At 44.5% G+C, this 24237-nt stretch overlaps 2 protein-coding genes across 5 annotated transcripts; one reads left to right on the top strand and one right to left on the bottom strand.

Moving 5' to 3' along the window:
* The first annotated feature begins 312 nt into the window (after window positions 1–312).
* On the top strand, window positions 313–1303 carry LOC111071397. Its single transcript, XM_041594280.1, has 3 exons — window positions 313–419; window positions 478–602; window positions 690–1303. The coding sequence occupies exons 1-3, from the start codon at window positions 347–349 to the stop codon at window positions 1227–1229; spliced, it is 738 nt and encodes a 245-aa protein (XP_041450214.1). The 5' UTR covers window positions 313–346; the 3' UTR covers window positions 1230–1303.
* Window positions 1304–9874: 8571 nt separating this feature from the next.
* Window positions 9875–20549, bottom strand: LOC111071436. 4 transcript variants are annotated; one of them, XM_022362767.2, is made up of 12 exons: window positions 20426–20549; window positions 19083–19744; window positions 18064–18199; window positions 17051–17967; window positions 16899–16976; window positions 12557–13807; window positions 12128–12472; window positions 11680–11997; window positions 11474–11621; window positions 11206–11411; window positions 10621–10804; window positions 9875–10545 (listed from the first exon to the last, which is right to left on the bottom strand). In XM_022362767.2, exons 2-12 carry the CDS (start codon window positions 19213–19215, stop codon window positions 10209–10211), a joined length of 4053 nt encoding a protein of 1350 aa, XP_022218459.2. In that variant the 5' UTR covers window positions 19216–19744; window positions 20426–20549; the 3' UTR covers window positions 9875–10208. The 4 variants fall into 4 exon arrangements, with proteins under 4 accessions (XP_022218459.2, XP_022218461.2, XP_022218460.2 ...); XM_022362769.2 differs by having other exon boundaries at window positions 17072–17967; XM_022362768.2 differs by having other exon boundaries at window positions 19083–19720.
* Window positions 20550–24237: the final 3688 nt, after the last annotated feature.

Raw genomic sequence — 24237 nt, 5'->3', positions numbered from 1 at the left:
TAATAATGATAATAAAGACAAAGTTCAAGGCCCCTAATGGCGATGAATGTACAAAATGGACCAGTAAATTAATAAAATTTGATCTCCCTTCAAATATGGTTTGCAAATAGTCCATGACTATCAAACAAGTTAGTTTAATTAATCAACGAAATTTAATGAAAATTCCCTAGCTTGTGAGCTTGCATACATATGTATCTATATTCATTTGGTGCATTAATTTAAGAGATGTAATTATGAAAGCTTTTGAACCATGGAATTCGAAATGGTATAAAGTCTATCGTACTTAGGATGGATAAGTTAGAGTGAAATCCCATCTGTGTGCTGTCAGTTTAAAACAATTTAAAAAATGAGGGGGATCGTTAGCTGTTGCGTGCTCGTCACCATCCTGATCATGGCTGCCGAACTCCATGCGTACAGGAGTAAGTTCTGAGATGGATAGTCAGTAAAATAGTTCAAATGTTCCCCTTAATCAAATAGAATTTGGACGCGATTGTCGGGAAATTGCATGTGCTCCGGGAGAAAGATGCACAATCTCTAGAGTTCCGTGCAATGCTCCAGATGAGCTTGAGGGCGATCAATGCGGAACATATCCAGTGTGTGAGAAGACAGAGCAGAAAGAAATGAGTGCAGGTTCGTACAAAATTAGTTTCCATCTTCATCCCTCGGTCACATTCAGGCACTGGCCCGTTTCAGATCAGAAGACAAACGATTTAACGATCGAAACCGCACAGACCATAGCCAACTCCAGCACGATCAAGACCACCACCCTCCCCCAACCAAACCGATCGAAAATCCGGCCGGACAGGGAAAATGACTTTGAGCTGCTCAACGATTACGAGAACGTAGATTCTTCCTTCACTCTTGCCCGACAACGACAGGCCAACGTTCTGGTCATTGTGCAAGATGGTCCTCAGCAGTCCCTGCTCCCAAAAAGTGGCCTGGGACAGTATTCGCCCTGCACTGTTAGTCCCTACTATCCGTATAACTGTAACTATCCGCTCCCATCTAACGTGCCTGCTTCCGTCCCTAGAAACGTTAGAATGCCCTATCCCCAGACCAGAACTGCAAATATTCCCCAATTAGTGTCACCCACCCCACCTTGCTATTACAATTGCTATCCCAGACGACCTCAGAGTCCCTTTGCTCAGTATGGATACCCCCTTGTCCGATCCACCAATCCCGTCTCATCGGCCAACAATTATTTGTTTTACCTCTCGCTTGCTGTCTAAACTGGGTCCATATTTCAATTCTTCTTCTCACCAGCTTTGCACCGACTTCGGCGTACGCCTCAGTGGTTGCCAGCTGCTCCACCTCCACCACTTCCCGGACTACCACCACCGTATCCCATTCATGTCCAACAACCGCGTCATGCCCTTCCACAGTCAGCGATTCAACCACAACCCCGGCTTATACAACAGCCTCAACGTCAGCCTCAACTCTATTTCTCGATGGGTCTTTCTTATCCATCGTATATGAATTATGAAAGGCGTAATGTAGGAGGATTGTCTTCATATTTCTATAATCCGTCCGTGCCAAGCTACAATTCTTACTATTATAATATAAATCTACCATTTTCGGGCAGTTCTACTTAGGACAATAACAATAACTGCGTGTTTTGTTTACTTCCAAACATTTTTCTCTGACGTCTCAATCTCTTCTTTTGTTCCTCATTTCACCAGCCTTTTTGGAATACATGGAATTAAAAACAGATCCCGAAACCGAATTCAAATCAGAGTCAGAGTCATCGCATACATTTCACAACCGTTCAGCTCGGCAAATTCCATTGCCTAGGCCTATGCCAATGCCAATACCCGGACTAATGCCAATGCCTATGCCTGTTCCTGGTCCAGTCCCCATGAATGTTCCAGGGTCCGGCCGAGTATATTACCCTCCCATTGCACAGTCTCAGTATATGCAACCAATCAACATAGCAAGTCGGCCCGTAGCAGGACCAATGCCCATGATGCCAATGATTCCGCAAAATGGTGTCGGTCCGATGGGGACGGGTGGTACTAACATAATCGTTGAACCTTTACTCATTCTGCCAATGGGCATGGGGACGTCACCTGGCGTGGGAATCAATGGGAACCAATATTATGGGGCTACCGGCGCATATCCAACCTATAATCCCTATAACACTTACACCACACCTCGACCCTACTATGACTACAGCAATTATAACAACAACAACTACAATAATTATACAAATACTGGAAACAACAATTATAATGATTACAATTCATATGGATAAAAATTACTCGACTTGCCCAACTGAATCAAATAAACCAATTTTTATCTATCGTTGGTACAAATATTCGATTTTATGCGTTAATGTGTCTTTTGGAAAATTATGAATTTGTTCTATATCTTGATTTTTAGGTGTACCACTGGAACGTAGGAAACGTGAAGCCGAACAAGAGGGTGTTGGGTATGGTATGGGTGGTAGTGGAATGGGAAGAGGCAATGGAAATGGAATGAATGGAATGGGTTCCCGGGGACAAAACGGTAACGGAATGGGTGGTAATCAAATTGGTGGAGGAAACGGAATGAATGGAAATGGAATGGGCAACAACGAAATGAGACCCGGAGGAATGGGTGGACCAAATAGAATGGGAGGCCCAAACGGTAACGGAATGGGTGGTAATCAAATGGGTGGAGGAAACGGAATGAATGGGATGGGTGGACCAAATAGAATGGGAGGACCAAATGGTAACGAAATGGGCGGTAATCAAATGGGTGGAGGAAACGGAGTGAATGGAAATGGAATGGGACACAACGGAGTGAGACCCGGAGGAATGGGTGGACCAAATAGAATGGGAGGACCAAATGGTAACGGAATGGGTGGGAGTCAAATGGGTGGAGGAAACGGAATGAATGGAATGGGTGGACCAAATAGAATAGGAGGACCAAACGGTAACGGAATGGGTAGTAATCAAATCGGTGGAGGAAACATAATGAATGGAATGGGTGGACCAAATAGAATGGGAGGACCAAACGGTAACGGAATGGGTGGTAATCAAATGGGTGGAGGAAACAGAATGAATGGAATGGGTGGACCAAATAGAATGGGAGGACCAAACAGTAACGGAATGGGTGGTAATCAAATAGGTGGAGGAACCGGAATGAATGGAATGGGTGGACCAAATAATATGGGAGGACCAATGGTAAATGGATATGAAATGGGTCCTGGTAACTGGCGGGGTAATTATAATGGTAATACGGGCACCAACGAAAATGATGGATACCGCCGAAGGGGAGAAAATTCAAACCAAACCTACACCTACAGCAGCACGATAGCAACTTCAGATATCTAAAAAATGTTTTTGGAAGCGGGCCGGCACAATGTTATATTTTTTTGACTTATTCAAAAATTCTTTTTTGTTAAATTCATTTATGTTACTAAAAATAAATAAAGTGTTATGCATCACAATTTCTATAATTCTTTTTTTATCGAAAGTGTTAATAACACTACTTAACTGCCAATTGGGAACAAAGCAAACGAAAAAGAGTTGTACATTTGGTACCTGATCGCGATCCCAATTCCCAATGGGAATTTTAGTTCGATTTTGTCGAGTAGTGTAATCTAACAAATTCTAAATGGTATATGATGAGCCCAGAAAAAGAACTAAAACCACAACTAAAGTGTATATATATGTATGTACATATATATACATAAACTGTGTCTAAAATCAACCTATATAGACTTGGATACAAACCCATTAATTCAGCCTCAAGTGTTCAGATGCCTTTTCAACTTTAAAAAAAGAATCATTTAATATTATTATATTAGTCTGGACGTTGATATGCAATGACTGCACCATCAAGTCGCCCTTGCGACACCAAGCCGAAGCCTGTTACGCGCGGAACCCAGGCAGAAACGCAGCCCCTCCTCCCGCCCAACCGACCGAGGGGCGCAGCCGCATGACGCGCGACGCGTGTTACCGAACCGATCGCGAGCATGCAGGAAAGATAGGTTTTAGACTAAAGTTCGAGGAAAATTAGAGCTAAACACAACTCAAAGTGCTAAACATGCAAGGATAGCTAAGAAATTGTACTAATTACGGGAAAGGTATGTTAGTATTAGTGATTTAAGAAGAGGAAGGGAATTAGTGGTGAATATTATATGGTATAGGGAATTAAAGTCCGAGCATTGGACCCTAAATGGTTCGTGCTAGGAATAATTTGATATACAAAGCGGAAGGAACAAAGGAATAAAGATTCTAGTAGATCTAATAGGAATCGTAAAGATTATGCGGCTCAACAAGTCAGGGCTATCTACGTCACCCTTGATCACCCCAAGCATTTTTCTACGACTAAGGTTGGAAGGTTTATTAAAAGCAATCTACGAGGGTAAGATGGCAGAGCAAAAAGTTTTTTTGGACTGATTCTATACGGTCCTGGTGTACTTTGTACTGGGGGCACCATACACAAGAGCCGTACTCTAAAATCAGACGATCAGGCGAGATATAGAGAGTCTTCGTTATATAGGGGTCGTCAAATTCCTTTGACGACCTCTTTATAAACCCAAGCACGCCAATGTGTTCAAAAACTTTAACTTTGGGTCTAGCTTAACACCAAGATCATCAACCAAGGTAATTCTCTCAAGAGAGTCTATAAGGAGCCAAAAAGGGGCTGGAGCGATGAAATGTCATTACCTTGCAATTCGAGGCATTTCGGTGTAACATATTTGCACAACACCATGACTGAAAGTTATTGAGATCAGATTGCAAGCGAGAGTGAAATGAAATGTCCTTACACTGGACACAGAGTTTAACATCATTCGCATACATGAGTACTCGAGAGTTTGTTAATACTGAAGGCAGATCATTAATAAAGAGTGTGAATAGAGGAAGAAGAGGACTCATTGAGACCTAGAACGAGGGAACTAGAAATCCATCTCAAAAGATTAGGCGGAAACACTAAAAGGTCAAGTTTTTGTGCTAGAAGGGAATGGTTTACAGAATCGAAACCATTCCTTACTGAAATCAGTGTAAATGACATTTTCAAACATTTTAGGAATAGCGGATAACTTAAATATACCTCTATAATTATTTGCATCAGACTTGCTACCTTTATTATGGAGCGGAATAATTAAGAGGAATCAAAGAAGATCATGAAGATCATGAAGCAGTGAGCTTTCATTTAACAAGGGGCTGAATATGCCATTCGACCTTGGCAAACTGTATGGATACGGCTGACCAGAGTAGCTTTGATGAGAATAGGTTGTTTGGAAAAATTTGGCAAAAAGATCGGCAATGATCATTGTTCGCTTACATATTGAGAAATGATAGCGAGGATGGATGTGTGGACGTTCTACGCTTACTATTTACGAAGCTGTAAAACTGTTTAGGGTGCTGTGAAAACTGTATCCTGCATCGAGATAAGTAATTTTTATAGCATTGAGCGTTAAGAACGGAGAAATTTGACCGAGCTATTACATAGCGAGGAAGAGAAGAGGAAGAACCAACTTCTCGAAATTTGTTATAAAGTCTTGATTTAGATTCTACATCTCCTCCGCTAGGGGGTCTCTGGCAGGAGGGGGCGGAAGAACCAACAGAAAATTAATTTCTTCATTCTAGCTATAATTATGATCCGATCTAATTCAGATTCGGCAATCTGGTAGATATAATCGTTCTCTACGATACTGCGTATCTTTAACGTATCGTATCTTTAAAATTGTGCCTGCCACAGATTTTCGTCTTTTGTGGGGGCGGAAGGGGGCGGGGCGAAATTTTGAAATACACTTGTAGCAGTGTGATATCACATGAGTCTGGAAACCAAATTTGGTTGCCCTAGCTCTTATAGTCTCTGAGATCTAGGCGCTCAACAAGACGGACAGACAGACAGACCGACAGACAGACGGACAGACAGACAGACGGACGGACAGACAGACATGGCTATATCGACTCGGCTATTGATGCTGATCAAGAATATATATACTTTATGGGGTCGGAAACGTTTCCTTCTCTGCGTTGCACACATCCACTTTTACCACAAATCTAATATACATCTTAACTCTTTTTTGAGTACGGGTATAAAAACACAATTATCTTTGAAACAAAATTTTAAATTGTTTATCTATAACAAAAAAGAGTTTTTCTAATAGACTTGGGGCTCTAGAATTTTTGATAAAATATTGTTTATATTTTTAAAGCGTATTTTTTATTGATTCGAAGTACTTTGAAATTCTTAAAAGCTAATGAATGCAGCTTGTGATCTCCTGGCGACATATCTCCGCGCAGACCCTAACGACATATCTTCGCGCGGAGATATGTCATTTCAGAATATACATGTCAGATGTATTTTAAAATATTACATAAATCATAAGCTCACAAAGCTACTCAATGTTAGTCTTAAGAGTTTACAGCATTTCTTTCTCCTTTGCAACTTTAAGTTTTTATGTACGTTTTTAAGGTGTAAGTCGAATATCTCTTTGAATTTGTCTGTGCGTCAGTTAAGTATGGATAAATTAACTGCAAAATACAGAGTAATATGACTTCAGAGGCGAGCAGCCATGCACTAATCCGTATTCTTAGCAAGCAACACTCAGGAATTAATATTTGTCATATTAATGCTCAAAGTCTAACCAAAAAGATGGATGAATTCAGGTACCTTTTTACTAACTCAAATGTTGATGTCATCTGTGTTTCTGAAACGTGGTTTACATCTAATATCTGTGATGTTATGATTACGTGTAACGGATACAATGTTTTTCGTTCGGACCGTGAGGGACATGCCTGACATCTAATGTAATAAGTAAGCACACCAATGAGAGTCAAATAGAGTATATCTCTCTCGAAATAAAGGGAGCCAGACAAGCGTCCAGGTTACTTATTGGCTGCATTTACAGACCAAATCGCACAACAGACTTTTCGGAAGCCATCTCAATACTGGACACAATATCATTAAGGTATGACAATGTAGTAATCACCGGTGACCTAAATAGCAACATGCTGAAAGAGCACCAGCTAAAAAATAATTTGGAAGCGATAGGCCTGCATGCTGCAAACTCTGACTACCCAACTCATTTCTCACACAGTACTGACACCCTGCTTGACGTATTTTTTGTTAGTGATCACCAAAGTATTTTATTATATGACCAAATTTCTGTGCCAGTATTCTCTAGACATGACTTAATATTTCTGACCTATAATGTTTACTTCGAAAACTCTGCCGAAACAATATATTACAGGGACTTTAAAAATATTGACTATGTTTCGTTAAGTGCTGAATGTGACCAACTGGACTGGAATAGAATCCTTGCTACAACCTCAGTGGACGAACAAGTTTCATTACTTCAGAATAACATACTGTACCTTTATAACAAATTTGTACCAACTAAATCACGCACTATTAGGCCGTCTTTAAAGCCCTGGTTTTCTGACAATATAAAGTTGCTAATAAATGCTCGAAATGTTTCGTATGAGCGATGGAAACGATACAAGACAAGCCATCACTACGCTATGTTTAAGGAAGCGAGACACAAAGTGCAGAATAGCATTAAGAAATCTAAAACTAACTATTACACGATCGAATTTCATGAAATCATGTCAACTAGCCAAAAATGGCAGGAACTAAAATCACTCGGTATCGGCAAACAGATGCCGAAATCACCACAGGTGGATATAGACCTTGATGATTTGAACAGAAAATTTGTGCAATCTACCGTACCTACTGTACTAAATAGCGTATAGCTTGACTGTGATATTTATTTTGATAATAGATTTAGCTTTGAATGTGTGTCCCAATGTGATGTTGTAGAGTCGATTCTAAAAAAATAAAACTAGTGCAACAGGACCAGATGATATAAATCCCAAATTTCTTAAACCACTGCTACCAAAGATAATACTATATATAACACATGTCTTTAATAGTGCAATAATGAGCTCGTCATTTCCTAAGGCCTGGAAAGCAGCCAAAATAGTCCCGATACCGAAGTCAAATAATGACTTTAGACCGATTGCCATTTTGCCTTTTCTTTCAAAAGCTCTTGAACGATTGCTCTCAACCCAACTTAGTAACTATATGGCAAGTAATAAACTGCTTAATGAAAAACAATCGGGGTTTAGGAAAAACAGGAGCTGTATCTCTGCAATCCTTAAAGTCACTGAAGACATCCGTAAACAAATTGATGAAGGACAGGTGGCATTCTTGACATTATTAGACTATAGCAAAGCATTCGATACCGTCAATCACGAGGTTATGTGTACAAAACTACAAAGACTATATGAACTGGACAGCAGTGCAACCGAACTAATTCATTCATACTTGACAAATCGATCACAATCTGTAGTCACGAAATTTGGGAACTCGTCATCTCTGTCCCCTACGAGAGGAGTTCCGCAAGGATCTATCCTCGGACCATTATTGTTTACTGTTTATGTAAATGACCTTCCCAATGTATTGTCTGAGTGTGAAGTCCATTTATATGCTGATGACGTCCAAATGTATGTATGCCGTCCCGTAAATAACATAAATGAGTGTGCAATAATAACCAACAGGGAACTAACAAACATAAGCAGTTGGGCAAACAATAACGGTCTAGGATTAAACCCAACTAAATCTAAATGCCTAGTAATCTCAAAGAAGGAAATCGAACTTACTAACCTACGCAAAAAAAAAATAAATCACAACACCATTACATACACAACAACAGCAAATAATTTGGGAGTGGTTTTTAATAGCATGCTTACATGGAATGATCACATTATAAAGGTCGTAGGTAGAACCTATGGTTTGCTGAGAACTTTAAACATGACACAACGTTACCTTCCAGAAAATATTCGTCTCTTAGTTGCTAAAACACTATTGATACCAACACTTTTTTATGGCGTAGAGCTATTTGCAAACTGTGATAGTAGTTGTAAGCAAAAACTGAACGTCGTATTCAATAGTATAGCAAGATATGTGTTTAATATAAGAAAGAGGGAGCATATAACCACTCATGCAGTCAGAATTCTTGGTATGGGTTTAACGAAATGGATTGACTCGCGAGCATTAATATTTTTACATAAAATTATAACCAAGAAAGAACCACCATATCTATCAGACATACTAAGGTTTACTGCATCACGAAGAACAAATAATATAGTATGTCTTAAGCACAGACTAGCTAGCTCTGAAAGACACTTTTTCATTTACACTGTTCGCCTATGGAACCAATTACCAAATAGCTTAAAAACAACTGTAGACGCATTAAAATTCAGGACAAATTTGACTATACATCTGAAAACTCTAAATTAAAAGAAAAAGAATAACATACCTCAAAATAAAATTAAGAATCTATTATGCTTAGGAGATATTTAAATTTAAATTTAGAATTAAAAATGTGTATAAAATTAAGCAAAATTAGCTATAAGAAATATTCTAATCCAACTTCATTTAATAATTAATCGTATCGGAATTTTTGTGACTAGTGCACTAATCATAAGGTACAACCTTGTAGCACTAGGAAAATCAAAATAAACAAACAAACAAACAAATTTAGAGTCGCGTCCACAGAAACTACTCAAACGTTCCTTCTCGTTTACGTTATAAATACTATACTTACCATAATATAGCATAAAATTTTGTTTTGCCAGAAATACCCGATTTTCACTGAAAATACGTAACATATTCAAATGCAGACACATAAGGAGTTTAAGCACTGTGAACCAGGACATTTTGAGAAAAGATCTTCAGAGTACGTTCAAATTGCCACGGAGATTCTACTAATTACTAGTTCCTCGTTCCGTTCTAATTAGTCCCAACAGAAAAGAAACCTCTTTTAACTAACTTTTGTCATGTTAATTGCTGCTTGAAAAGTAACATTTTTGCATATTGGAGCTTTGAGAGTGATGTGTGGGATGGATGGGATTGAGATTGAGTGTTTCCATAAAGCTAATTTTTATTAATACGCGTTCATGCTCAACTTATGTTCATAGTATGTATAAGTACAAAGAAACGTCGCCTGCACGCAAGCTGTCATTAGAGTTAGATTCAGGGGAAATTAAATTAATAAGTTAATTGGATTTGCTTGAATATGACGACAATGGTATCCAATCTCATTGATGATCACAATGACACTCCGTGAGAAGTTTCCTTTGTCTCGTTCTCCAACGCGCGTCTCGAGTACCTTTGGTTGGGTACACGTATCACTTAAGTCTGAGTCTGGTACATCGAATGGGAGAATGGAATACGAGTACGACCTGCTTCAAGAATTTCTACACCTAGCACGACTCCTTATTGCAGTCGACAAAGTTACTAAACTCCGTGGCATTTGGCGGGCCCTCGCTGTAAAGATATGTGACGGGCCAGAGGCGGGCGGCGGCAAAATCGCTAAGACTCTGCAACCCGCCAGGACGAGGCGGATGCTGGCTGTATTCGCTGCTTGCCGCAGTCGCTGGCTGCGGGTGAGGGTGTGAATGTGGCTGATGCTTCTGCTTCTGCTGCTCCTTGGGACGGGCCAGACCCAGGTGGGAGTGCGTCGGCTGTGTACCGTTCTTGCCGGGATAATAGCGATCGCTGCACTTTCGCCACTGATCAGACTCGTCGCCCACAAAGCACCTGGAAGGTATAGAATTAATTAAGCGAGAAGCCCAAAAGTGGGAGAGCGAGCGAGACGGGACGCTAACTACTTACCAGGGGTAATCGAAGCCCTTGCTGTAGCCACACGGATGGTCCGCCTTGCAGCAGTAGTCCCAGGAGCCAACCTCCGAGCCGTCCGTCTCGCATGAGTAAAATCCTGTGATCAGATTCTTCTCGCAGGGACTGCTGCGGCGGCAGGGTTTGCCAGAGACAGTGTAATGGCGCCAGGCCACGTCGCCTTTTGCGAATGAGAAGTGAATTTAGAATAGCCATCGACATGGACACGGACATGGGAATGTGGGAATTGGCAATTGGCATGCAAACTGTTGGTTAGTATTCGGGGAAGAGTTGGGTGGAACTTGGATTCGTCTTTGTTTGTTGGTTAATGGATTGGGTTGTGTTGATTTGGTGGTGTTATGGTTTTGTCAGGCAACAACTGTACATGCTAGTAATCGTTACACACAAAGCATTCTCCGCTACAAGCTAATTTACAAATTAATATTACAAATACATTGAAATACATTGCTAGATTTAGGTTGGTGTTATAGTTATGTCCCTGGGAACAGTAGCTGGATCTGGAGTCCGCTCAGGTTATTTACACAGTGGTGGAGGTGCAACAGGTTAATAGCTTTAGTTTACCAGGTTCCCGGAAGATATCCATGCGTCGATCGTTGTTCACTCGCGATCCCCCAATCGTGTTCACCTTGTCACGGCAGGTCCAGTCGAAGGGGTTCCAAGCAAAGAGCCAGAAGTCCCGCTCCTTGGTGTGCGTATAGTGGACATCGAGCTTGAGCTCCGTCTGATCGAGGTCAGAGAGTTCGCAGTTGTGGGAGCTATCGTGGGAGCTGGCAGGGTTGAAGGATGTTTTACCGGATACCGATCTGCATTTGTCCTCCACTCCACTTACCCGTAACTGAAGGAAAAGCATTTGAATGGAGAAGTCTCTCTGAATCGTATGCACTCCTTCTTGCAGGCCATCTCCGAGGGCACTGATATCACCTTCTTGATGGCCGGTGGGAGGAGTCTGGCGGGGGAGCCATAGCCCAGATAACACACTGCGATGGTAGAGGAGTCGTTACAAGGTGGATCTTTGACATTGACTCTACTACTCACACTTCTTGTGCTTCTCGTCCACGATGGGCTGGATCTCGCATCCATGCCCATAGCTGGCGCGCTCGAAGATGTCGAAGGCCGCGTCCAGGATGAGGTGGCGGTCCTTGTCCATGTCCCGCACGGGCCAGTCACTCAGTTGGCAATTGTCAATGATGCCTGCATGTCGCTGCTGGCCATATCGGTACGCAAAGGCGCGACAGGTGAATTTGGTGGAACGAATGCATTCCATTTCGCACTCCCCCACGGATCTCACGGTGAGGGAGTCGCGAACAATGGACTTGAAGAAGCGCGTGGCGTCGATGGCCCGGAAGAAACACTCTGCAAAGATCACCAGATCATCATCATCAGTCATTGTTGCGAGCGGCAATTAGCATATTGAAAAGATTATTAAAAGTGATTTAAAAGTAAACTAAAAACCGTTTAATTATTGGATAAATCGCAAACTTACGCGCGTTTCGAGGATCAGAGAGGGCCGTTTTGGTGTTGGGAGCGGCGATGTCGTGGCGACGGGGCGGCTGTCTGCACACATCCATATCGTCCGACATGGAGTATATGTCATAGTCCCGATCCGGCTCAATGTCCACGTAGTAGTCCAGCATATTGACTGGCCTGTCGCAGAGCATGCAATTGTCCCTGCCCGCCTGGTTGTACCGGTAGCTGAACGTGTGGCAGCTGAAGCTCGGCCGCTGGTCCGAGCACAGCCGCTCGCACTCTGTCAGTGTGGGCACATTGTAGGCGTGCCTTATGGCCGTTTTGTGCAGTCGGAAGCCCTCGCTGGTCTTTGCCGAACATTCTGATGTATGGATAGGAACAATGTTGATTTGATGCACTTGTCAGTCATGCGAAGGCTTTCACGTTCACTTTCACTTTGACTTACCATCCGGTCCGGGGCGTCGCGTCCACTGTTGTCTGTAATCGTTGCGCCGCTTTGGATATTCCTCCTCGTAGCTGGAGCCCGGATAACCCAGCACGGAGTTGGTCTCGCGATGCGGTGCACCGGCACCCAGCTGGAAGTAGTTGAAGTCATGGTCCTTGCGCCGTTGCGACTCACTCAGACCCCAGTAGGAGGTGTGCTTGTTGTTGCTGCCCCCGTAGCTCCCGCCATAGTTCCCCCAGTTCTCCTCGCCCCCGATCAGATACGGAATAAACTTATTGGGCTTCTTGTAGGGGCCAGGACCAGGACCTGGTCCATGACCTGCACCGGATCCATCGCGATCGAGATAATTATGGACAGGACGGCTTGGTTCGTGCGGTCGATATGGAGAGAAGTCCGGGCCCGGCCGATAGGGCGGTCGGTATTTGTCGATTCGATCTGTTTCGGGTCTTGGAGGCCTGTACGCAGAACCATCATATCCAGAACTGCTCGGTAACGTTTCCCAGCGATCTGGTCGCGCTGGACTATAGCGAGGGGGATCATGACGATCTACATAGGAGTGATCGCTTCCGTAGCTGCTGGGTGGTGTGTGGCCAAAGTAGCCAGAGCCGGAGCCGGAGCCTGGCCCATGGGAGGAGAACTCATAGGAGGAGGAGGAGGACGATGACGATGACGACGACGAAGAAGCGGAGTGCGAACCATGGTACTCGGAGGAGAATGGTCGATGTTCATAGGAGCTGCCCGGCGGACGGTCCTGTGACTGAGACGGCCCTCGATAATGGTCAACAGCTGTGCTACTTGGTGATGGAGGCCGAAAGTGATCCCTATCCCTGTCGCGATCGCGATCTCCATATTCGCTGCCACTACTGCTGGGTCCTGGTCCAGTGCTGGGCTTCAAATAAATTGGTTTGCTGCTCAAGGGACCTTTTGAGCAGTCCTGGCAGGCATTGCGCCGACAACTGGACGGCGCATTGCGATCCCTTTCGTAGTAATCGTAGTCCGGATGCCGCAGCAGATTCGAATCCCGCCGATTGGCGCTGGAGTAGAGATCCATCTGCGACAAGGGCATCTCGATAAGCTCGCAGTCGCCCTGGCCATGCCCGGAGGGGTCCAGCCTGTAGTTGAAGCCCTCGCACATAAATCTCCTCTCATGGCCGCACTCCCGCATGCATTCCTCTACCCGCTCGCAGGAGATGGAGCGACGCACCCAGTGGGGCGCGATCCGCTTCCCAGCCAAGACTCGACGGAAGCAGGCTGCAATGGAGATAAAGTTCGAGTTGGATGTGAAGATGGAGGTGGCTGGTGGCTGAGGCTCTTTACGCAATTGCGAGTAAGAAAAACTGTTTAACGCGGAAAGTCAGTGAAGCGCGGACAGAACCCAAGATCGTTGATGGGAGTGGAGTGGGTTGCTTGCTTCATGTTTCTGTTTCGGGCCGTGTTTTTCTTTTTGGCGTCACCGGCACCGCCACATCCGCTGCCGCTTCAGCAAATTATGTTCGAGTCATGTTCGGTGCCATGGCGGACACAACACCCACGTACATCATCAGCCTTCGCCAGAGATTATCTTCGGGAAAATTGCCAACCAAGACAACAGCCCAGACACTTTGTACATCTCCACGAAAAAGAACCCAGGCCAACGATGAAAATTATGCAAATTACTTTAATACGCACCACGACTCCCCCAAAAATGATATCTCAAGTGGAATGACCGAGTGGGGCAAGTGGCTAACCTCCACCTCCCGGCCTTACCTTTGGCGTCCTCCACAATGATAATTGTACTGCTCAGGTCGCTGTGCCTGGTAGGACTCACAAATTTGGCTCCGCTGTCGTGGACATGCAGCAGACACAAAGACAGAATCAAGCTTAGATTCAGATTCAGACTCAGCTTCAGACCCGGAGTCGGTGGCACTCGATTCCTGCTGGGTGACGGTGACCTCATTTTAAGGAAGACAGACTCCACTGAAGCCTCCAATTGAATGGAATTTATAATTTGGCTCACTTCTGCGTCGCTCACTGATTTCCGATTACGTAATTAGTAACTGGCGTTCTGGGCCAATTAATTTCTGTGCAATGTCAAATGGTTAGAACAATGAACGAGAGCGGGAACACGGTGGCATGACCTCTAGCATGCTAGAGCATGCAGGACACGGCAGATACGCGAGAACGATTTTGGATGATTTGGGACAATTTCGGGGGCCAGAACGACACGCGGCGACGGTGATTCTAATAGCGAATGAACAGCGGCTGTGGTCAAGCTTGCGGTTTTATACGAGTGCCGAGCTAAGCTTTTCGCTCGGCTAAACTCTCTTGCTCGCGCTCTCTTGATCGCTCTCAGTTAAAGTTTCGCACTGCCATGGGGATTCTTTACCCCTCTCCGCGGGGCCCATTGTGGGGGAGTATCGTCTGAAGCCTTGAGTCTAGTTTAATGAGAGTTTTTTTGGAAGAAGATTGCTTATCTCGAGCGATGGTTCAGATGAAAATACGAGGGTACATATCGCATGAATGTGATTTGCCCCAGGCAGATCTGCCAGCCGATGCGATGGATGAGACGAGATCCACGATGCAGCCAAGCGTTTCCATTTGGACCCGACGACCCGCACCCCAGTCAAGGATACCATAATATACGTACTCGTACTTACACCTATTATATTATTTTATTATCATTATGCTTTCAGTAAACTACCTTAACTGTTACTTGGTTAATGGCTATGCCCGAGTCTATTGCTTAGATACTCGTACTATGAATAGTAAGAGTCAGGGGATCCCATGTCAGTATTTCGATGAGTTTAGTTAATGGCCCTGCAATATATACAAGTTTGCTGCTTGGGTCTTTTGTTGCCTAAAAGGATTTCCAAACCTAAGCTACACCATGTATGGTTCCTTGACCATCAATCATTTTAGATGCTATGCATACACATATACATATGTATGTATATATGTACATAAGTAAGTATGTATGTAGAAGCTACAGGTACAAGAGAGCTTGAGCGCATTTCCGTTTTTGAATCAATGTCACTACTGGCTACTGGTATGCACCACGAGTGTGGGGGAGACTCTGTGTTTTTGTGCATTGGCTTTGTGGTTGGATTTGCATACAATGAATGCCAGCGGAGGGAATTGCATCGCAATTCAAGTGCATGCATAGTGCAATTCTCTTTGGCTGTACTGCTCTTGCACAACTCCATGCATAGCCGAAAAAAACGACACTGACGTGTAGGAATGAAGATTCCTCGGAGCTTCCGCCTCCGAGCAAAACCAAATTGAGCTGTGCTCCAATCTTCAAGTGTGAATTACGATCTGTCCCACGCTAAATAGTGAACTACCTAACCAGCAAACGAACAGAACACGCCACCTCAGAGCCGAATCAACAATTAACTACGTTAACGTCATCAAGTTTGCCATTTGAACTTGGATTCGCTTGGCACTTGGCATACGGTTATGGTTATGTCACCGCCACCCGCTGCTACGGTAGAGTTCATGTCCCCACTTCGTCACACTCGGGGAACTCGAAGTAAAGCTGAGCCAAAAGCTTACACAGAATTGTTCTTTGATGAAATTTTTAGAGCTATCATAAATCCTCTGCACTTGACAGCTGAATGCCTTCTCTAAGAAATGAGATCACTTTATCTAGGGAGTTGCGATTACAGCGAATTACAGCGAGTCCCTCCATTGTTATACCCTTGCAGAGGTAATTATGATTTTAACAAAGCATAAAAGCAAACATGGAAGGAGATGCCCATGAAGATACATCCTTAGGCTCCTAAAGTTGAATTTCTTTTTGGTTTGATCTGATCTGATTTCCTTGTCTCTGTATCAAAAACTCCCAAATGAATATATGTATGTACCTTCCCATTCACCCTACTTGGTGACCTAGTAAGAGTATTCCAAACATTGTTAAGCTTTTGCTTCATAGTAGAATGCGAATTTGTAAAATATCGAACCGCCCACCCACCGGACGCGATGTGACCAGAGCTGGCGAGAGACGAGAGACTGTGCATTATGCCAGGCTAATGGGTTTATTTTTGTTGGCCGAATAAAAGGCACAAGAATGTGGGTCATTGAGTGGCTGCTCGGCTGTCTGTCTGTCTGTCTGTCTGTCACCTGTGTGGAGTGGACCCCAAAACCAAATGAGTTTTAGCTGTGCGCCATGTTAGTTTTACATTCAACTAGTAGCAGATGTTGTAATTGTCAAGTGACCCGCGTCACTGTCTGTTACATGGTTAGTTGGAAGCGTACGGACGGGCGGGTACGGTATTAGTTTCTGGGACAGTGCGAATCCGAAAATTAGTACGGGTAGAAGGGAAATCTGGCTCAAAGAGACCTGAAGGGACATCGATTCACTTACCCTTTAGCTCTTCCATGGGATAACCAAGGCGATCGTGATCGCGATCCCGGTCTCTATCTCTGTCGCCCATAGGCCGCTCTGAAAGTGTGCCATGGAGACTCCATTACAGTCCAGAGATCATTCAGATTGGATTATCATCATTTAACACTTACTGTGGTTCCCGTTCCCCTGAATGTAGTCATCAGGATTGAAGTAGGTGGCAATGGTCTTGTCATCGTCCACACTGTATCCTCCATACCCGTCTCCTGGCCGCATTGCGCTTCCATTGCGTCGCACGTAATCGTCGCCGTCGTGTGGGGACTGCAACGGCGGATCGGGTCGATTGGTGTAGTCCGGCCTTGGTGGAGGAGACGGATAGTCAGGAAGCGGCGGCCTAGCTCCATAGTGGGGGCGCTCATCCGAGGATGCGCTCGGGATGGGAGGTCGCATGGTGGGCGGTGTGTACCGCTCCGGGCTGCCATAGCTGTAGCCGTTTCCGTATCCCAGCCCGAATATGGGACGCGGGGGACCGTGGGGTGTCGGACGCACTGCCTCCTCGTCCAGGGATGGTGGGCCATAGTGGGGTCGATGATAGTGGTCTTCCACCTCGGGGGCGTTGGCCGCGTAGCCGCCCGGGATGTAGACGTCCTCGTTGGGAGCCGGATAGTTGTTCTCGTAGAGGGCGGGGTATTTGTACAGGGGATACAAGTCGTGCGAGAAGTACAAACGATCGCCGAGACCAGGGGGCGGCGGCATTGAGGGTGAGGGTCCCGGACCCACCGACGGCGTAGAGATCGTGGGCAGCCGCAGCGGCGGCTCATCCGTGTGCGGAGTGGGGTTCACGACCAGCACTGGAGTGTTACCCACGTCCAGCGGACGATTGGGCAAATTCGCTGGGGTCGGTCCATGGCTGATAGGGCTGGGACCCGGTCCGGGGGCAATCGAATTGTCGCTCAAGTCGAAGCAGTTCGTCTTGCGAGTATATAAATCAAAGTCGGGATCGAAAATCACGCCTCCCGGCCGCCCACCGCTGCCCGAGCCGTACTGCTCCGACGACAACTGACATGTGCCGTTTCCGCGTCGATGCACACTGCAAACAAAACAGAAACGAATTGAGAGGGCCGCAACCAAGACGGAGACCAAGAGGCTGGTATTGGGTAATGGCCGTGTGACAGCTTGAACTCACCCGAATGAGATGGCCTGGCACCTCTCGCCCGCCTGCAGGCACTTCTCCTTGCACATCTTCAGCGAGTTGGTGTCTTCGGTGCGGAAGGTCTTCTCAAATGGCAGCATAGCCTCCAGTGCGATCCGCTCGAAACAGTCTGCCAACGATTCCAATTCAAATAAAAACACAATCATCCAACAATTGCAGTACTCAAAGGTTGCTACTTGCGACCTGCAGTTGGGTAATGGACATCGCGTTCGAAATGGAAATGGGAGCAGGAAAATGAAAGCCCCCACCCCCTCTAGCCCACGGCAGCAGTGGAGCTCGCATTGCGTCACCAGATAGATGAGCAAGTTCCACTTGCACTTTCAAGGCCACCACTCAGTGTAGCGGGTGTCCAGTGGCGGTGCTCCACTTCATCCACTTTATGGTAGGTTAGTTTTATTGACTCTGCAATTGTCGCTTTCCGATTGTTCGCCATTCCGACGGCTTTGTTCTTTATTCAAATTGGAATTGTATTAACTTTGCGTGCCGCGGGGACGCAGCTGACTGCCATTAACATTAGCCCATCTGCGACGCATAGAAGCTCCTTTCTTCTCCAAATAAGTGGCTGTCAGTATGCGAGTGTCATGAATAATTCAAAAAGGTCAAACACACAAACAAAACACTTATTGTGGCTTCTGTGGTTTTGACATGCTCCATGCCCCATGGTTTGGTTGTCAACCTACGAGTTTGTATGGTTTTTGGAGGGACGGATTAAAAATTATTTCCCGTTTTTCCTTTTCCCTGATATCGATGAATAATATTTCATGTCGAGGTCGCGAGGCAGTACGAATCTTACTGAGAGAAAGGGAGATGGTCACCCATGCAGTGAAACCGATTGCAGCTAGGTTAGGCAGTATGATATCTCAACTTTGCTATGTATGGGTATCAATTGAACTTAATGGAGTCTGACAATCTTCCTTCTGGCTACTACATTTACACATAATATATTTATTTTTTTATCCACTCCACCCCCTCCGACGCGTCATCGCACTTACCATTGCGTGCGGAAACCAACTGATTATCGACAGTTAGTGCCGCTGTGGATTGCCAGATGCCGAGGAGAACGTAGAGCGTCCAGAGCATCCGAAGTAATCGCCCACTGAGCTGTTCATCCATAATCCGAATCATGGGGCCTCAAAATAGTTGTAACTTGTGGAACCGTGGATATCCGTATTGACAGTATGGACAGATTCACTTGTCTCTTGTTTCACAATCGTGTTTGGGTTCACTTTACATTATTAGAGGGTTTACTTTACAAATTCTGGTTAGAGGCAGAGGATTGTCTGCACCGCACTGTTTGGACGGACCGGAGATGGCGAACTGAAAGACAGGCAGCCACGCGAGGCGCGTAGAAACCTTCTTCGCTACGATTATTTCTCCTCTTTCTCTCTGGCCTTTCTTTATACGAGTAGTAGTCACAGACGCGTGTTAGTGTGGACTTTTATTATTTTTATTTCTTTTCGTGTTGGAGTGTTTCTGGCTTTCGCGTTACGTTTCGCTACTTTTCACATTCTTTCACCGTTAATTATGTTGCCAAAATATGCAGATCATTATAAAAGATCCACAAGATCGGTTGTGGGATCGTCTCTTTCGCTTATTTATGGGCTCAGCTCAGCAGAAAAGTCTGAAGATTCTACAGTTGCGGAAGAGACCAAATCTACATAATTACCCAAATGAGTATTGGGCTGCATGTAACTGAGAGTGGGAAAGAGATAGCCAGAGTCAATAACCTGGTCAACGAAGCGCTTCGGCTCGGATCGGATCGGCTCGGAGCTTCCTTGACGATGGTGACGCCAGATTTCACCAGAGGCACCGGGTGCCTGTGACCTTTCGACCAATGTTTAGAAACGAAGAATTGCCCAATAATTAAAAACTCGAATGACAAAGTGCTCATCAATGCGTAAATCCAGCATTTGTCATCATCACAACAACCGAACCAATCCGACCCGAGTTGGCCAAAAACCCCAAAAAACAAATTAATTTTTGTATTTTTATTTGCCGACTTTGATGGCTTGAGAAGGAATCTTGATGATTAATTAGAGACTGAGTGAAGCGGTCCAAAGGCTTGTGGCTGCCGGTTGCACCGAACACTCGAGTATACTCGCAATAAAATATACTAGTGTATATGTAAAATTGTTTAGCCACTTTCTTCTGTGGACCCTGGATTTGGGGCAGCTTCTTCAATGAGAAACACGGGTATGGCGAATGTAACGGTATGTTTTAATCGAAAGCTTCCGTTGCGCTTTGACACTGCGAATTTCTTTTGGCTAATGACAAGAAATCTCTCTCTGTCTCTCTCTCCCGCCCACCCACGCAACACAGCGCAGTTTACACTCACTAGCTTTGGATTTGCTTAGCTTTGCATTGGATTTGGAATGAATTTTTGCAACCCGCTTTCAATTCTGATTTTCGTCTCGATTCGTTTGGTCTGCTTTCGCTGCGACTGGAACTCGCCGCCGATCCGCACTCGCTAAACAATTGAAACCGAATAAAAATTCTGATTTAGTTGTGTTTGAAATTCATCGAAAGAGCAGAAAGCAAAGCAAGCGGCAGCAGCGCTGGCTGCGCAGAGACAGAGACACAGGCAGAGCAGCGGCGCTCACAAAGCTTTTGTTGTATGGCATTTAGATTCGAACTCAGGTGGGACATCGGGGGGGTCTGGGGCTGGGGCTGGCACTGGAGTTTAGCTCCGCAGATCGTCATCATCATTATCATCATTAGCATTGCCCATGCTGCGCCCACTCGAGAGCCCTATTGCTGCTTGGGAGTCCGTCCTCCGCGTCTTCTTTCCGCCTAATAGCTGGCAATGACTCTCGAAAAACGTTTCAAACGAAGTTGTAACAAGAGGATCGAAACTGAAAGATAAGCGAAGCTCGAATGCTCTTGTTATATTGTTTCATGGCAATCACAGATTAGTCGATCTGGTCATGTCCAGTCTGGAAGGGGGAAAGAAAGCCATGCCCACACACAGACCGAAAGCATCCACTTTACTTACAGCTTCACTTTTAAGATAAATATATTATTTAGTTTCTATAAGTGTCCCTATTATCAAGGCGATACAAATAAATTGTTCTTTCGAGCTGCTCTTTTGCTTCGTTGTCTTTTAAACTCGCATGATATGAGCTCATATTGAATGTACCTGGAAAATGCAGGGTACCAACAGAAGTAGACTCTGCTTTGCGTGATTATGGCTGTGTGCGAGTGTGCGCGCAATTAAAGGTAGAACTCTTCGTTGCAAGGTGGGAGTTAGTAGAGCACTCCACTCGAATTAGAAACGCACCCGAATCCGAGAATCTTTCTTTTCCGCTTTGTTAGCCCCACTAAGCGATGAGAAATTCAAATTTAACGGACACACTGGCCACACATGCATTTGGCTTTGGCTTCGTCTTCGACTTCGTTAGTCGATGCCGAGCAGATGCTTGCTGCTCAACCGTTAATTCGTACGGGTTTACACCGAAAGGGAACGAAAGGGTGGAGGTTGGGGAGGTAATTGGCGACACCTTTAAGTGTCGACCTTGTCATGCTCGCTGGCGTCGTCTAATTCAGGCCGGGGCTGTTCTTCATCACCGCGTCGACATCACATCACATCACCATTGCCACTGTCTGCGTCTATGCGCAAGCGTCGCTGTTCGCATCATCGACATCGAAGCTAGCGAAGTCGCCAGGAGACTCGGAAGGAGAATAAATTCGGTAAAAAAGCTTAAGAAATGAGCTCATGCTCATTCTGGTTCCTTCATTTGCATATCTGGAATTCTTGGGAATTCTGAAGGCGTGGAGCAACAGCAGTCGCCAGTGTTCTCCGTGGCCGTGGCCACGCCCCCAAATAAGGTCACTTCTAGAAGATTGCCAAATAGTAGCAGGTAACGGTATTAGCGGACTAAGCAAATGTTTCAAAATAATTTATTTGTGTGAATTTTTTGTGGGAGGCGCTGCTCCACATCCGAGTATCACATGAATGCAGCAGGCCCCAACAAAGTTTGTTTGGAACTTGGCCCTCCGACCCAATCCAATATCAAAAATCGCATCAAATTTCATTCAAAATTCAGGGGGCGATCGGCGCTTTTGCCGGACGCATTGCGCCTGCCAAGTGGGCAGCCACTTGGGAACGCTGCACAGTGGTGCACTCGCACATTTCAGCTTGCTAAATTCATAGCTTCTGAGCAACAAAAAATATTTACGTAAAAAAACACTATGTTTGAAAGGAAATTTTTTCGAAATACAGTCTGTGTGAGTACAATGTGATGTCTAGAAGCTGTATATGTTGTCAGCTATCTATGTTGTCCAAATTGAGCAGTGCAGTGCATATTTGCCTACAAATTTGCCGCTTAATTCCACTACACAATAATTTCATATATAAACTTTAACTAAATCTGATTTTTTAAAATATGAAATAAATTTAACTCTGAAATTCTGTGTGTTGTATTTTTTTATTCTACGCTTTTTCTTATGCTGGCGACACATTTAATTCTAAACGGCCCTTTTTCGCAAAGTCTGCACTGATATATGTATGTATATATGTACATATGTATGTACATACATACATGTACAATCCGACATTTCCATTTTGATAGCTCCGGACTCCATACTACTTGGCAAACCATTTGCCGCTGAATTGTGACTTAGTTTAATGAGCGAATGGACTTTATGAATAGGATAGGTTTGAATCTGGATCCGTGCTGATGAGCTAGCCGTTCAATTGCTCAGGTGGTGTCTCAATTTCAGGTAGTTGCACTTTTTTTGATGCCCGACACATACCATCTGAATCATGTTTGAATTTAGGGACATAAGTTAGAACTTTCGGATGTGTCTTGTCGGATTTGTTCGTCAGTTTTTTTGCTCTCACTGATAAAAATCGGTAAGCAAACCTTTCACAGTCAAAAAACAAGTAACACACACACACAAATAGATCAAATATATATTTGTTTATATTTACATTTCAGATGGGATATTTGGATATTGTTTTAAAATTGTGGGTAGTAGTAGGAAGGTGAAAAATACTTTACGAACTATTCGCAGACGTTTGGAAGGTGTTCAAAGATAAGAGAAGAATATTAATATTGACTTTTTCACCCATTTTCGACTGATGTCCCACTGTTGGCCGTTGCTAGCATTTCTGTGTGAAAATTCAATGCGCAGCGCGTGTCTAAAAACAGATATTGGCGGCAGATACAACTTCGAGTGGGTTGATCGTGGGTGGATGGCTGATACGCAGGAACCATCAACCAGCTGGCTGACTGGGGGCTCCTCCATGTCATGTAACACTTATCGATTGGGTAAACGGTTTCGGCCGGAGCGCATACATTTTGTCAAGAGGTGATTGACAGTTGTGGGCCAGCAGGAAGCCCTAGCTGATCGAAATTTACAAAATAAAATGCACAGAGTGGATCTCCTGCAAATTCGTTGGCTTCTGAAAAGTATGAGTAAGAGATAATAATCAGGTTTTCGTTTCCTATGAACGATTCGTGGAGAACGTCAACCATTTATACTATATGTATGATCAAGGTTAAACCATTAATCAACCTGTCCAATAAAACAGCTTTAGCCAGCTAATCGGCTTTGAGGCAATTTCTCTCACGCATAGAAGAAAGAATTTCCAACGTAATAGTGTACGAATCTGGTAGTGCTTTTCGCATTTGAATATATGTACATGTACATATGGACGTATTAGTAACATATAATATTTAACTTTAAGTATTTCGAGCTTTTTCCTCTGAAACTGGTCTCTCTTTCTCGTTTTATTTCTTGGGGCCAGCTGTTGTGTGTGTTGTAGCATCATATTCACAGAAAAAACACAGCATCATATGCAGCAACAGCTGTTTGACCACCAGGCCACAGCCCCACAATGACCGAGTCCCAGTCCCAGACCCAGTTCCCAGTTCGAGCTCCTGTGCGCAACAGCAGGGTGGTGTTCCACATTCGCACTGCTGTTATCGAAAACTCACCGAGCAGGAAGTATTTGCATTTGCGCGTCCACAGAAAGCGAAAGTAATCATCCAGAGCAGCAGTCGCTGCGGCGGATCATTGTCTCGCTATAGGCACGCACGGGACAGGAGAGGTGGGTTCCACCGCGTATTTATCACAACAAATATCCATTATGCAATTGGCCATGTCTAAAACGAGCAATTTGCCACAATTGCACCAACATCCGAG

The sequence above is a fragment of the Drosophila obscura genome, unplaced genomic scaffold, assembly GCF_018151105.1.
Source record: "Drosophila obscura isolate BZ-5 IFL unplaced genomic scaffold, ASM1815110v1 contig_25, whole genome shotgun sequence".
Taxonomy (NCBI): Eukaryota; Metazoa; Arthropoda; class Insecta; order Diptera; family Drosophilidae; genus Drosophila; species Drosophila obscura.
This window is presented reverse-complemented; position numbering and strand designations above follow the sequence as displayed.